This window comes from Dipodomys spectabilis, unplaced genomic scaffold (assembly GCF_019054845.1).
Source record: "Dipodomys spectabilis isolate Male_0828 unplaced genomic scaffold, ASM1905484v1 ptg000089l, whole genome shotgun sequence".
Classification (NCBI taxonomy): Eukaryota; Metazoa; Chordata; class Mammalia; order Rodentia; family Heteromyidae; genus Dipodomys; species Dipodomys spectabilis.
Window position 1 is genome coordinate 16,783,019 of NW_024870766.1, and position 16,379 is coordinate 16,799,397.

Genomic DNA, 16,379 nt, shown 5'->3' on the forward strand with positions numbered 1-16,379 from the left:
CAAGCAACTGCTCTGAAATAACAGCTGTCTTCTTGTAGCATGTAAAACTACATGATGTGTTACATGCATATTTATTTATGACCCAGGGCACATTTGCATATGAGCTTTTTGAGAGCTAGAATTTATTCTCTTGTCCACTATTGAATCTCCTGCTATAGCAATACCTGATCTATCTTAAATGCTCAATTAATGTTTACTGAATGAATGGAACAAGACTGAGAAAAAGTATTCATGAGAGCAAGGATATCTTACAGATGTTACCCATAAAGATTACATCTAAAGTCTTATTAGGAGAGAAGAAGGGGAAAAAATAAAGCTATTGGTTACTTTCTTCTGCCCCACTCCCCTTACACACTGTTCTGTAGTAGCTGCTTCAAGATAAGTTATGTCAGGGGGCTGGGAAGATGGCTCAGTGGTAGAGCGCTTGCCTTGCATGCATGAGGCCCTGGGTTCGATTCCTCAGCACCACATAAGCAAAAAGAAAAAAGCCGGAAGTGGCGCTGTGGCTCAAGTGGTAGAGCGCTAGCCTTGAGCTGAAGAGCTGAGGGACAGCACCCAGGCCCAGAGTTCAGGCCTCACGACTGGACCCAAAAAAAAAAAAAAAAGATAAGTCATGTCAATATTTTATTCCAGTAAATGGTTCATTCTGGAGTTCTGGGCCTCCTCTTTGCACACATGAAAGAAAAAAAAAACAGCTCGTCTTTGTTCTACACTCTAAGTGGTCAAAAAATTATGCATTCACAATTACTGAGTCACAAGCTCAGCTTTTACCCATTTACTATACATAAAACAGAGCTAATGAGATTAGGCAATAGGAAGCTTTTCTGTTGCAAAATTATATTAAATGGAGTCTCCCAGGGGCTAAGCTACTCTCTCTGAAAGTTAAGCACATTTCAGAAAACACATTAGAACTGTTGGTCCTCTGCGGGACTCTGGGGTTGAGGGAGGAGAGGTAGCATCACAGAGCAGTTCACTTGCTCTCAACATGTAACTGCGGATTTGGGACAGTTCAGTTTGTGACTTTCTTCCTGCACCTTAAAAGATTCACAGTATTTTCTTGTTTAATGCCATGGCTGGCTCTGCTGGCAGCCATTCCCTCATAAATGTTACCGACAACAATGGGCATGGACCTCTACCAGTTATTCATTGGCATTGGCCTCACAGCAAGAGGCAAATGACTGTTTCTTAGGAAATCACTGACATGAACGGGAGATGGCTGTCCAACTCGCTCTATAAAAATATTGTCAGAGACTGGGTTGGCACCTAAGTAGCCCTTTAAGCCATGATATAATTCTAAGTGGTTTGTTCAGGAAGCGATACTGGAAAACAATTGGAGAGAGGGCAAAGCAAGATGGGAAGGAAGAGGGAAGCCAATAAAGGTGTGTTATTATCTCAGAATATTTTCTGTTGTTATAACAAAACACTTGAGAAAAGATCACTTATTTTGTGCCTGTCCTGGGGCTTGAACTCCGGGCCTGTGTGCTGTTCCTGAGCCTCTTTGTGCTCAAGGTTAATGCTCTATCACTTGAGCCACAGCGCCACTTCTGGCTTTTTCTGAGTAGTTTATTGGAGATAAGAATCTCATAGACTTTCCTGCTCCAGCTTGTTCTGAACCACAATCCTGAAATCTCAGCCTCCTGATTAGCTAGGATTACAGGCACCTGTAATCCTAAACTGGCTAAGATCACTTATTTAAAGTGAATATGTTTATTTAGCTCACTGGGAAATCCAAGAACATGGCAGGAACATTTAGTGGAAACTCTTATTACATTTATCACTCCAGAGGGCATCACACAAGATAGATCCAGCACAAACATGGGAATTGGGGTCTCCATCACCTTGTGAAGTCCCTAGTGCCAACATGAGAGTCCCCCCTTCACAACCTCACCTAATCCTAATTACCCCCTGAACTCTCCACCTCAAAGTACCTTTTAGCATGTCAATTTGGGGTTTAAGTTTCCAACATGAGAATATTAGAGGAACACATTCAAACCAAAGCAGTTATCAAGAAAAGTGATGACTTGAGTGGTTGGAACTTAATCCCAGAGAGATGATAATCATACACCAATTCTCATCAGCCATTGACCTAGGAGAACTGGGAGTGAGGCTCCTGGATAAGCAGGGAGGACTGTGGTGGTCAGAGAAGGTCCTCAGGGAAAAATAAAGAGGTACAATGCCTGCAGGAGAGACTCTCCATAGAGACACTCAATCCATTCTTCCCCAACAAGAGGCTCCATACACACACACACACACACACACACACACACACACACATGACATGGGAGTAACATGTTCAGCAACATGTTTTCATGTTCAGACATATTTTTAAGACACCTCACCCATTAGAAGAACACACAATCTAGTTATGTCAAAATTTATAATAGAGGAATACATATATTCCACAGTGCACAGGGTCTACTCTATGAGAGACACTCTGTTAAGTCAAAACGATACAGAAATAAGAGGCCTGGTTCATCAGTAAGGAGGATATCCTTGTAAGTATATATCATATTATAAGGAAAGCATTGTATCTGTAATGCATGAATGACCATGGATAGGCATGTAGAAAGCAGGGTCTTAAACTACTTCTGATAATCATTTGTTGATAATGTTTCAAAAGGTTTCTCCAAAGATAATTGGAAATGAGTAAATAATTTGGGATAAGTCTAGTTTTCCAGAAGGAAGAGCAAGATTCCTCCCATTTCTCTCAAAATGGTTTTCATTAATTAAGCTGTTGAAACTCCCATATTGACTTGTGAAAAATCAAGTGTGTGTGTGTGTGTGTGTGTGTGTGTGTGTGTATACACACATGTGTGTGCCAGTCCTGGGGCTTGCACTCAATGCCTGAACTTTTGTGTTCAAGACTAGTGCTCTACCACTTCAACCACAGCTCCACTACTGGCTTTTGGTGGTTAATTGGAGAGAATAGCCTCACTGACTCTCCTCCCCCATCTGGCTTTGAACCAGGATCCTTGGATCTCAGCCTCCTGATAGCTAGAATTATAGGCATGAGCCACTGGTGCCTGGCTAAACTTTTTTTTTTAATGGTGCTAAGGATCAAGCCTAGGGCCCACATGCGCTAGGTAACTCTAGGTAACTCTAACACCTATATATCCCCAAGCCCACAAGTTAAGCTTACATCCAAATATCGAAGTGAAAAGGGAATGAGGGAAGGAACAGTCACAAAATAACATAACTTCAAATAAAGATGCATTGAGTCTGTCTGAAGTCAGAGAGGAAACAAGAAAAAGAGCAAAGTATGAAGGTTGTTCAGACTCATAAGGCAACCAACTCATAATCAGAGGAGAAAGAAGGTAGGAGAAACCAAAATGACTCCTCACTTCTGTAGAGGAGACTTAACAGATATTGTCTAAAATTAATAAATTTAAAAAAATGCTAAGGGGCTGAGAAGGTGGCTCCGTGGTAGAGCGCTTGCCTTGCATGCCTGAGGCCCTGAGTTCGATTCCTCAGCACCACATAAGCAAAAAGAAAAAAGCCGGAAGTGGCGCTGTGGCTCAAGTGGTAGAGCGCTAGCCTTGAGCTGAAGAACTGAGGGACAGCACCCAGGCCCAGAGTTCAGGCCCACAACCGGACCAAAAAAATAAATAAATAAATAAATAAAATTAATAAATAACAGGGATATTTAGACTAATGAAGTAATAATGTAATAAAATGGAAATTAATAGAAGACAGACATGGTGTCCAGGAGTAGGGCTGTATGGGAGAAGGGATAAGGTGGGGTAACTCAATCTCAAGATTGCTTGTGGTATGCAATTTATTTTATGTTATTTTATTTTTACTTTTTTGCCAATGCTTGAATTCAGGGCCTTGAACTTGCTTCATTCAAGGGTGGCCCTCTAACACTTGAACCGCACCGCTACTTCTGTCTGTTTGCTAGTCTCAGGAACTTTTCTGCTCAGACTGTCTTTGAACCAAGATCCTCAATTTCAGCCTCTTGTGTAGCTTGGACTCTAGGCCCTGCACCCAACTTGTGTGACATTTTTAAATCATATGTATGTATCACCTTGATAAAGTCGAAATTTTAAAATTCCAGCTAGCACACTCTTCCTGATAAACTGCATTGTCTTAAAAATATGTTTTGGCGGGGGTGGGGGAGTTGTTTTTTTTGTTTTGGTTTGGTTTGTTGTTTTGTTTTGTTTTGTTTGTCAGTCATGGGGCTTGAACTCTGGGCCTGGGTGCTGTCCCTCAGCTCTTCAGCTCAAGGCCAGCAATCTACCACTTGAGCCACAGCGCCACTTCTGGTTTTCGGGTGGTTAATTGGAGATAAGAATCTCATAGACTCCCCTGCCCAGGCTGGCTTTGAACTGTGATCCTCAGATCTCAGCCTTCTTAGTAGCTAGAATTACAGGCATGAGCCACCAGTGCCCGGCTCCAGCAGTTTTCCTAGGGAACAATCTTAGTTATATTTCTTTTCTTCTGTCTTCTTCCAGTCTGTGGAACAAGGAAACATCTAAGAGGAAGATTCCTCCATCCCTCTCCTGCAGAACAGACCAGAGGCCTTCTGAGTAGGCACCAGGCCATTAGCCTCAGTATCCTGATCTTTGCTTCAACCTCTCCTCTTCCTGTAGAGCTGGGGGGGGGGGGGGGGGGGGCAGTGCAAATCCCTTCCCAGAGCACCAGTGTAGCCCCAGAGCTCCTGGCTTAATGTTTACGTGTGGGCTTGAAACTAAGCTGATAAATTGACTGTATTTGTCCCTTTAGTACTGACATTCAGTCCTGCCCCCTCTGTGGATTCTGACCTCTTGCCTGGTGAAAACCTCAGTGCCCAGATCTGTAATACAAAACTAACCAGAAGGAAATGACTTCAGGCCAGAAACCACAGAAGGGAGGAATGCAGGGAGGCCAGGATCTCCAAAACTGCCTCCAACTGACAGCCTGGCTTCTGGGGACTGAGCTGATGCCAGCCAGAGGCAGACAGTGTGAACCACCTTTGTGCCTTGCTCATTCATTTTTTTTTCCTTTTTGAGATACAATGATTGAATGTTATTCCTGGAAAGTGCTATGAAAGGGGCAGGCCTGTGGCATGCTGCTTGTGTTTTTCTGCCTTATTGGCTGAGGAGGGCAGGACCCTGGCACCAGCAATCCCACAGCACTACAGCACCCTGCATCTCCCTGTAGAGCTGGGGGGGGGGGCGGGCGGGGGGGAGGCGGGGGGGTGTCTTTGAAGGTGTGTGTGTGTGTGTGTGTGTGTGTGTGTGTGTGTGTGTATATATATATATATACATATATATCTGCCATAGTACATTATTTCTGTCTCTCCCATGGTTCCTGACACACCTACAGCAGTGGAACAGACAAATCTGCCAAGCTCTTCTGCATATTTGGTACCTAGCCTATTCATACTCTAGTGTCTTCTCATATCAGAGGTATTCAATTGCCAAATTCACAGTCAGATTTGAATGGCCTCTTAATTGGCATTTTTACACATTGGCCAAGAGCCATTCCACTGAGTCACAAATAAAATCAAGGGTTGGTTAGACTTGGAATCCTTTCTAAAAACCAGAAACCTGTTCTCTGTGCAAGAAGGATTTTCTGCCACAGAGACAATAAATGAGAGAGAGAGAAAGACAAAGAGAGAGAGAAATGTCAGCTGCTCCTGGGAGCATGACTCAGCCCTCCTGTGACAGCCACCAAAGGCAACAATAATGAAGAAAAGAGAGATGGCATAGACAGGTTGATGGGAAATGGCAGGGGGGATAGCTCACACAGCGACTTAACTCCCACTCTGCTCTACCTTGAGCCCAGAATCACTTTGAACACAAATTAATCCTGCTGCCAGGAACCTAAGAAAAAGAAATTGGACATTAGTAGTTTCTATCATTATGGCATCTTTTGGTCCTTGGGAAAGCATTCTTCTTTTGCAAGACTTTGCATATTGATCAAACATTTTCTTTTCAGTGTCTTCATGAATTCAGCAAGAATACATTGAGGAGTTGGGTGTCAGCAGCTCACACCTATTATCCTAGCTACTCAGGAGGTTGAGACCTAAGGATCATGGTTTGAAGCTAGCCCAGACAGGAAAGTCCATGAGACTTTCATCACCAATTATCACCAAAAAAAAAAAAAAACAGAAATGGAGCTGTGGCTCCATTTCTTGAGCACTAAAGCTCAGAAACAGTGCCCAGGCCCTAAGTTCATGCCCCCAGAACTGGCACACCCTCTTCCCCACACACACACACCATATTGAGGGATTGAGGGTGTAGCCCAGTGACAGAGAGCATACACAGCATGCATAAGGCCCTGGGTTTGAGCCTCAGAACCAGAGAGAAGAGAAAAAAACTGCACTGAGTGATGTACTTCCATGTTGAAGACAGCTAACAGGATGCTTAGAAATACACATATGCCTGCCCTTTGGCATGTTCTGAGTTTTCAGGCCATTCCCTAATTGCTTTTTTAGGGAAGCAAACACAAATCCGTGAAGACACTGAAGACAGTAGAAGATTTAATATTCTTTCCAAGGCATTTGATTCTCAAAATGATAGTAGCCATTGTTCCCTAGTAATAAAAGTAATACTTAATCCTCTCACTGTAGAAAGAAAAACCAGACATTTTTCTGGATGTCTGAATGTTCTTCAAAAAGTGAATAGCATCCTAATCTACTGTTTAAAACTTAACTACCATTGTAGTATAGAGGAGACCTTTCCATGTTTTTGTGTATGTACAAATATAAATATATGTATCTTTTTTAAATGGGATCATCTTAGGTTTTAAGTTGTTTTACTTCATTTAACATAGATTATTTTAAGTGGCTGTATAAAAAGTACCATGACAACTAATTTCATATCTGGAATATTACTTCCAACTTTACTTCTGGCAATAAACAATCTCATGTGTACAGCCTTGTTAGCATAATCAGAGTATTACTTACATTTATTAAATACCATTGATGGAGCTTCAAGTTCATAACCTAGTATTGAGACCCACTCTTCGGCTATGCAGAGAGAAAGAAAAAGTGTAGGTGAAAACCAAATCAGGACCCAAACTTGTCTGGGCAGGGAATCAAATTAAGCTGTTAAAGAAAACATCAGATCCAAATCTTTTCTGTATCAATGCATGATGCTTCTTAGAGTCAGAATTATCAAATTGGTTTTCTCATGGATAAAATGGACTTAATGGAGCTAGAGATATAGCATTCTTGCCTGGCATAACTTAGGCCTTATTTTTAATTCCCAGAGCCACAAAAAAATACATAAAGATCAAAGTAAAATGGAATGAATGATGTTGCCTGCCGCTTGTAGGAATTGGGCAGCATGAAATATAAAAGATATTTAGCATGGCCTTGCACAAGATCAGTACCCAGTAAGGTAGTGCTTATCCTCAGAGAGAAATTTATCCCAAAGGTTTTATAGGGAATAAGGAGGACAGCTTTGAAGGGAGATTCCCTCACTGAGGATATAAATAGACTCACAGCATAATCACATCCTTAAGATAGGAAACAGTCCTCCCTGAAGCTAAATGTGCTGGAGTCTTCCCTCCACCTCCAGCAGAGGCTCCCCCTAGGCAGAACTGTTTGTCCAGCTTGGATGTCATCCCTAGTACTTGCCTGTAAAGTCCTGAAGAGTTCTCTTTAGAGACTTCCTTCTAAATAAGCACTAAGAAACTACATAGATTTCTTACTTTATTGTTCAATGAAATAAAAAAAAAACTTCACAGGAAGGTCTGAGAAACTGCCTTGCTTCATTCTAGTTTACTTCATCTCCCCCAAAAGTGTTTCAAATGCCAAGCTTATTCCTCAAAGCCATCCTATAGCTCGAGATCCACTTCACAGATGAGAACAAAAGCTAAGATAAGTAAAGTGTCATGGCCACGTCTAAATCTGTCTAAGAGTTAGGGCTGGGAAGGTGGCTCTGGGGTAAAGTGCTTGCATTGCATGCATAAGGCCCTGGGTTCAATTCCTCAGCACCACATAAGCAGAAAAAGCCAGAAGTGGCACTGTGCCTCAAGTGGTAGAGTGCTAGCCCTGAGCTGAAATGCTGAGGGAAAGCACCAGGCCCAGAGTTCTGGCCTCACAATGGACCAAAAAAAAAAAAAAAAAATCTGTCTAAGAGTTAGACTTCCAGCTGATTTGAAAGTCTAGGGACTGGCCATTTTAAATGTAAATGTTCGGGGCTGGGAAGGTGGCTCAGTGGTAGAGAGCACTTGCCTTGCATGCCTGAGGCCCTGGGTTCGATTCCTCAGCACCACATAAGCAAAAAGAAAAAAGCCGGAAGTGGCGCTGTGGCTCAAGTGGTAGAGCGCTAGCCTTGAGCTGAAGAGCTGAGGGACAGTGCCCAGGCCCAGAGTTCAGGCCCCACAACCAGACCCCTCCCCCAAAAATTGTAAATGTTCACATACCCTGGAACACTACACTTGATACTGATCCATTAGGTTCAGGTGAGACCCAGAAATATATCTCCCCCTGTATGTACACATATATATATAATATTTATATAAAGTTATATGCTATGTATTAAATATATATATATACATAAAGTCACAAGATACAGGTGATTGAGACATAAGAAAGTATAGTGGGCACAATTACAGAAACGTAATCTTAGCCTGATAGCATTTATAAAGTCTAGTGTCTGAGTCAGGGTTTCCCAAGTCGTCACCAAAGTAAATTTTCAGAACCTCTAGTATACCTCAAGATGGAGTTGTGTATTTTTGGTTTTGGTGTTTGTGTTTTGATTTTGTTTTGTGCTAGTACTGGGGCTTGAACTTAGGACCTATCACTTTGGTTTTATCCATTCAAGATTGGTACTCCAGCGCTTGAGCTACATCTCTACTTCTGGCTTTTTTTTTCTGGTTAATTGAAGATAAGTCTCTAGACGTTATCTGCTCTGGCTAACTTTGTACCATGAGCCTCAAATCTCAGCCTTGTGAGTGGCTACAATTACAGGCATGAGCCACTAGTACCAAACCAAATAGTTGCTCATTTACAAAATGAATCCCAGACCTGTGGTGGGACACACCTATTTCTGGATGATTCTGCAGTAACAGGTGCTCTACCACTGAGCTACACTGCTAGCCCTGAAATCTCTACTACTCTGCTGTCACCCCCAGGATAAATCAGCTCCAGAGAAGTGAGTTTTCCTTCTCTGTAACCCTAAGCCTCTATGTCCAGGCCAGCTTATCTTGTCCTCTACTAAGGCAGCTGATGTTCCCACCTCCCAACAGGTGTCTGAAGTTTGAAATCAGTGTGAGAGAACATTTGTGATTGTACTGGCCGCATGGGTAAAGTGGTAGTTCCCAAACTAGATTCCTATAGCCCTTAGCTACAGCAATGTGAACTGGATGAGGACAGAGGCTGAGGGAAAGGCCTGGCAAGGTGAAGTTATGAGTCCTTGCTTAGATAACTGCCCTCACTTCTGCTTCAGCATCCAGAGCTGCGCTTCCTAGATTGACTTTATAAGGCTTTTATAGGGAGCTGAAGAGACACAACTGAAAAGCCAGTAGAGAGGAAATACCAATCTAGATCAGATTCTAATTCCAGTTCTTTAACTAGCTGGGTGACTTGAGGAAAATTGCTTGAGGGAAGATGTTGGAAGCTGCCATTAACAAATGACCACAGACTCAGTGGCCTAAACACAGAAATATGTTTTCTTACAGTTATGGAGGCTGGAATTCCAGGATCAACCAACAGGACTAGTCTCTGCTAAGGCCTCTTTTTTGGCTCGCAGGTGTCTTTCTCTTGCTGTGTCCTCACATGGCCTTTTCTTGATGCACTCACTCCCAAGTGTCCTCTTCTTCCCATAAGGACCATTTCTTCTGGATTAGGGCCTACCTTTAAGACCTCATTAACCTTAATTACCTTCTTAAAGGCTATCTCTAAGTACGATCACTTTGGAGGTCAAGTTTTCTGTGTGAATCTGGAGGGACGCCATTCAGTCCACAATGATATCTAAGTCTCCTTTCCATACACTTGCCTGAGGCTGTAGAGCAGGTACCAGGTACTGGCCTCTCTCTGAATACTGGTGACACAGTCTCATCAAGTGTAGCACTTGTGGTGTTGGGAGCTCACTGTCCAAAAAGAAGAGGCAGGTACTGATAAGGAAGACTTGGGACAAAGCAGAAACCTAAGAATGGGAAGTGGGCAGTGCAGGAAATAGCTCCTGGAGAAGCAATTTGAAAGATGTGAAATGTAAGTATGCTGGTTAGGAAACCAGAAAGGCATTTCTTGAAGAAGGAGCATAGGCCCAGAGTAGGACATGGTTGAGTGGCCAGACCACAGTGGGAGGTAGGAACTAAGATGGGATGGGGACAGGGGGCGGTCCGCACAATTCAAGAAGACCAAGCCAGGCATTGTGGGCTGGGCTAAGCAACTGAATGTACTTAGTAACAAAAGTGTCACTCCACATTTTGAGCTAAAGAATTCTCACCTGTACTTCCTATTACTGCCATATCATTTGTGGCAATGTCAGCTGGTCAATGATGGGTTACACAGCTACTGTATGCCTTAATTCTTGTTTACTTCTCTAAGTGAGGATGGGGGTGTGGTCCAGTGGGCTTGATTTTGAATTGCCTTCTATGCTCTTCGGCCCAGTTCTCTTTAGTCTAAAGGAAGCACATACTTGAAGGGCTTTGTTTGTTGTCATGAAATGACAGCAAACACTCATATGAGTAATTAAGACTAAGCCTATTTGTGGTAATAAAAAGATATAAAGCCTTATGACACTGAACTCTGGGTCAACTAAGGACTCATTCAAGACCATAGGTCTTTGCACTGAAAAACAAGTCTCCCTGCTTCCTGGAAGACAGAATGAGTTCATAGTTCTAAAGAATTGTACTTTTATGGTAAGTACACACAATATACCTGAATCTTGGAAAGTAGTTAAAAAGAAGAGAGTTGGGTGCTGGTGGCTCATACCTAAAATCCTAGCTGCTCAGGAGGCTGAGATCTGAGGATTGTGGTTCTAAGCCAGGCAGGAAAGTCCATGAGATTCTGGATCTCCAATTAACCACCAAAAAACAGGAAGAAGAGCTGTGACTCAAGTGGTAGAGTGCCAGCCCTGAGTAAAAAAGCTAAAGGACAGCAACCAGGCCCTGAGTTCAAGCCCCAAGACTAGCACAAAACGCACACACACACACACACACACACACACACACACACACACACACACACACACAGATATTACCTTACACCCATTTAGAGAAACCAGAAAGTAACAAAAATTACTGAAATAGAACTTTTTTTTTTCTGTTGGTGGGAATTACAAAATGATTCAATAACCACAGGAAAAGGCTAACATATGACATATACATATATGCAACAATATAGATAAATAGATATCCAACAGAATTGAAAACAGAATCTCAAAAATATTTGCACAGCATCTGGGCACTGGAAGCTCACATATATAATCCTAGGTATTCAGGAGACTGAGTTCTGAAGATCAAGGTTCAAAGACAATAGGGGTAAAAAAAATCTAAGAGACTCTATCTCCAAACAACCAGCAAAAAGCTGGAAGCAGAGATATAGTTCAAGTGATTGAGCAACCTCTGTGAGCAAAAGAAAGCCAGAGCTCAAGGGCAAGTTTAAGCCCTAGTAAATACACATTCTCTCTTTTTCTCTCTCCCTCTCTCCTCTCACTCTCTCTTTCACACACATATAAACACAGACACACACACACACGCACACACAAGATACCTGCATACCTCTGTAGCATTATTCACAATAGCCCATAGGCTGAAGCAACCCAAATTTCATTGCTAGAAAAAATGTGTTTGTTCATTGTATGAACAAAATGTGTTACATGCAGTGGGCTCTTATGTAGCCTTTTAAAAGAAGGAAATTCTGTCATATGCTACAGCATGATGAATACCTAAGGACACAGAGTCATAGATGGTGACATATTCTGCTTCTAGGTGATGAAGGGTATCTAAAGTCCCCATTATAGTTGGATGAAGTTCAAAATGGGAGAAAATGGCTATGCCTATTTAGCCAATAAAAAATGATCTTGACTCCTTCCCTCATTTGTGATCAGAACAGGGATTCGCTGGTCATTCTGCCAAAAACCTAGCAGCTTCTACCAAGCCTTCTTCTCACTCAGACAGTGCCTGCCACCCATCTACTTTTCCTTCTACCCCACTACTTAACCTTCACGTACAACTATCTTGACTGTGAGACTCCAGACCATAATGAAATAGGCCAGAAAGGAATAATCAGCAGAAACGAAGCCACAGGAGACCTTTCACCATGAGCAAACACAGAAGATTCAACATAGTAGCATTTAGCTAGTCTGGACAAAGCAACCATTATAAATGCTGCTCTCATGAGCAGTGATTTAAATGACAGTTTCAGAAAGGACTGGCTAAGAGCCCCCTGGAAATGGAACATGGGCAGCTCAGAGCCCATGACATGTTACAAGGTCAAACCTGCCTGAACAAAGATCCAAAGCAGCTCTGAATGACTTATTTATTCTGTTCTTCTCTGTTCAAACCTGGGAAAATGTGACATCTTTTAAATTGCCTCCCTGATGAGCAATATCCATAGTGCATGGAAAATGTTAGCAAAAGTTTTGAAAAGAGCAGAATGTTTTACAAGGCAGTGATTACAGAGTAGCCACACTGAGGCTTCCACCAAATTCTGCAGATTATCCTGATGCCTCGTAGTCTTAAAACAAAAGGAATGATGGCAACATGGGGAGAAGAAAATCCTGCCTTTTATTTGCTTCCATCTTCTCTCTTCATGGGTCTATTTGAAAAGCTAACACTGTGCACGCCATCTAAGTAATGATGATGGCATTCTAATTTCACTCCCCAGCCAAGTGTCTTCCCAGTATTATGTAGAGTGTTGTGTTCTGAACTGGAACCAATATCCAGGTTATTTTTAGCCTAGCAGCAGCAACCCTCATAAGCCCTGAGGCTCTTATTTCCTGGTGTTGTTGTGCACTAGGCAGAAAAATACCTTGGGGCCTAAGTCACTCAGACTCAAAGTTCCCACCAGTCGTCAGGATGAGCAGCCTGCACTCAGGGCAGGGTCATAAAGAGGGAGGGGTTCTGAACCCCACGTATCTCAGTTGTTTTAACCTGAGTCAAACCCCTGCTCACTGGCTTCATGCTGTTATTTTTCCATTTGCCTCAGCTATATCATAAATAGTGTACTATTTATGATATAGCTGTTCCACAAAGAAGAGAGCTCCAAGGATTGACTAATCATCAGTGATGAGATTGCAATGAGGGATCCAATGAAAGATTTGGCTAAATAGATGCCATAGATGACCCAAAACCAGAGCAGATCCAAGATGGGTTATTGATAAGTGGCCTGCCCAGGTCAAGCCCTGGACTGTGGTCCATTTGATTGGCAGGTGAGAGCAGGCAGTCCTTGTGACATTGGCCACAGAGGTTCTGTTCCAGCAAGAGAGTTCAGGATCTTTACAATGAGATGTCTACCCTGCAGGAAGCTCCCTTCTCCTCCCAGATGTGAGCATCACTGTTTTAGGGGGCTGATCTAAGACTCCCAGCCCAGCCCACTGAGGATGGGTCTTACCCTACTTGGTATCCAGCATTAAACACAAGCACTTCCTACCTTGCTACTTCGTGCTATTCCTTCATCCCATGATGTCATCAAGCCAATCCTGGCAGCTTAGAGTGAAAGGAGAAACAGGGAGTCTCTGGCTAACGGGTGCCAATAAATGCTTTACTTCAAAGCAAGCTTTTCTAGTGTGGAATTCTGAATACATTTATGCTGGAAGCATGGTTCAAGTAGAAGTGCATTTGTTTGAGAACAGCGGGGATGCCCTTCTTGGCCCCCTTTTCCCTTCTGCCACACCAAAAGACAGCCCCAAGTACTTCCACACTCTATCCTTTCCCCTTATTGACACTCACTTGGGTTTTTTTTTAATATTCTTCTTTCTTATGCTTACAGACACGCCCTCTATGCCTCCTTTTCTCCTGTCCTTAACTAGTACCTGTCACTATCCTGCTGGAATAGGCAGACATTCAATTGTGTGATGCCAAGTAGAAAAATATTCCTCGTGAGGAATGCTAAAATGGTGGGATTGTTGATTCACAAGCCTGATTTTGGGTTCCAGCAGATGGAAGGACCTTGAAGGCAGCAGGGCAGAGCAATCAAGGTTGACCCATTACACTGTGGAAAAATCCAAGGATTGCTGATACTGCTTTTAATGTTGTCTGAAGAAAGCGTTCTCTTCCATAGCCCTTCCACCAGCATGAATCTCAAAGCATCATTACAGACTAATCATCATTATGACATGATCACATTTAAATTATCCCCTGTGTAGTCTGGGTACATTAAAGTAACTGTTGAGTTCTTTTAGTGAGACAAGTTCATTAAGAACATAATGTGCAAATAACCTTTTATAGTACAATAGAAAACAAGAGGGAAAGCATTGAAAATAACAGAATCTTCTCTAATACACACGCAGAAACCATAAGCTAGTCTTACAGTAATTCAATGTGCTCTGTGATGCAAAACCAAGCAGAATGTCTCCTTTTAACCCAAATCTGCCATGCCATGGCCAACTGGGTGCATTTGCCCATCCTTACCATATATAAGGTATCCTTGAACCCTGGTTAACCATGCCAGTGTCTGTGATAGAATGGGGATGAGCATACAACTTGTGGTCTCATTATAGGGATGCAGGCAGGATACTGGAGAATAGGGAAACTCGCTATTCCCTGAAGATTTGTCCTAAAGAGCAAATAGGTCTTTATATATGAAGATGCTAGTTGTTTATAATAGCAAAGACATCAAATCTATGCAGCACTGGGGAGGCTCAGGCAGAAGGATCACAAACTTGAGACCAGATTGAGCTACATAGTGAGACAATGTATCAAAAACCAAAAGAGAGATACTGTATGAAAGGAAATATACTTATTACCAGACATGTAAATATAATCCCCCCTCTATACATCATCGCTATAATAACAATAAAGTAAATTTAAAAAAAAAAAAAACAAGAGAAAAAGGAAGAGAGAGACAGAGAAAAAAGGAGCAGGAGCAAGAGATGGAGGAAGAGGAGAAAAAGGAAGAGGAAGAGAGGGAGGAATGAGGGAAGGGAGGGAGGGAGGAAGGAAGGAAGGAAGGAAGGAAGGAAGGAAGGAAGGAAGGAAGGAAGGAAGGAAGGAAGGAAGGAAAGAAGGGAGGAAGGGAGGGAGGGAGGAAGGGAGGGAGGGAGGGAAGGGAAAGCTCTATGTATCTGACAATAGTGAAGTAATTGAAAATGGATTATCCACATGGAATGAAAAAGAACAGAATGAAATGTTATATGCCCACTATTAATTGATGCTGATGATGTGTATGTGTAACATAATATTTGAAACATCAAAATGTTATTTATACTTTGATTCAATTGTGTAAGATAAGTATTCATTTACATAAAGAATAGAAAGAAACATGGGGAGAAAACATTTGGTATGTCAAGCCGATTAGATTTGTGGGTGATTCATGTAACCATTTCTCTCATCGCTGTTATAATGTTGAGTATAAAATAAATAAAACTTGGAAAGGAGAAGGAAATACTCAAAGGAGATGCCTTCTGTGCTAGGCAGGATCATGAGGCTTGAGACCATTCTTAGTTCTTCCTTGCTCCTTCAAAGTAGCCTGTATAATCTTGCTTGACCCTGATGAAGGGAATGCTTGAGTTTGAGGAAAGACCTCTTGCTGGGAACTGAATACTCAAACATTTCAGCCCCTTTTTTTGTAACAAATCTAATGCAAACCTGGATCGTTTGTTGTTTCCTCCATTATTAATATTGTGCATAAAAATCTTCCTGAAAACTCACCACCAGTGGTTCATGCCTGTAATCCTAGCTACTCAGGAGGCTAAGATTTGAGGATCATGACTCAAAGCCAGCTTGGACAGGAAAGTCCATGAGACTTCTATCTCCATTTAACCACCAGAAAACCAGAAGTGGAGCTGTGGCTCAAAGTGGTAGAGCACTAGCCTTAAGCAAAAAAGTTCAAGAATAGTGCCCAGGCCCTGAGTTCAAGCCCCACGATTGACAAAAAAAAAATCTTTCGGACAGAAAATAATGCATCTTTTTTTCTCTCTTCCCCCAACCCTTTTTTCTCCCCTTTCTGCAGTTCTGCTAAGCCAATATTCTCTAGAATGAGCACAAAAAAAAATCAAATAACAGCTAAACAAATCGAATAACAGCTTTTGTACATCAACATCAAGAAGGAAGACGCTTGGGAGAGATCAGAGTCTAGAGACGAATATGGAAGAGTGAAATATCCACTCGGCAAAGCACCTTCTACATCTAGATCTGCAGAGATGGGAGTGATTTTTCTGGAAAGAGATTAAACACCAGCTCATTGGAAACTGTCATTGGATACGATCGGATAACATTCATGAAAAAGCATATTCAGGAAATATTTTAAGGAAGAGGGATATAAACATGCTAGAATTCAT

At 42.2% G+C, this 16,379-nt stretch overlaps 1 protein-coding gene across 1 annotated transcript in view; it reads left to right on the forward strand.

The window, feature by feature from the left end:
* The window catches only part of Lhfpl3 (LHFPL tetraspan subfamily member 3), a 499,176-nt gene extending 483,053 nt beyond the window's left edge, over positions 1–16,123 (forward strand). The window contains exon 3 of the mRNA XM_042684790.1: positions 16,052–16,123. Within this exon, the coding sequence (XP_042540724.1) occupies positions 16,052–16,080 (29 nt within the window). The 3' untranslated portion in view covers positions 16,081–16,123. The remainder of the gene's footprint in view (positions 1–16,051) is intronic.
* Positions 16,124–16,379: the final 256 nt, after the last annotated feature.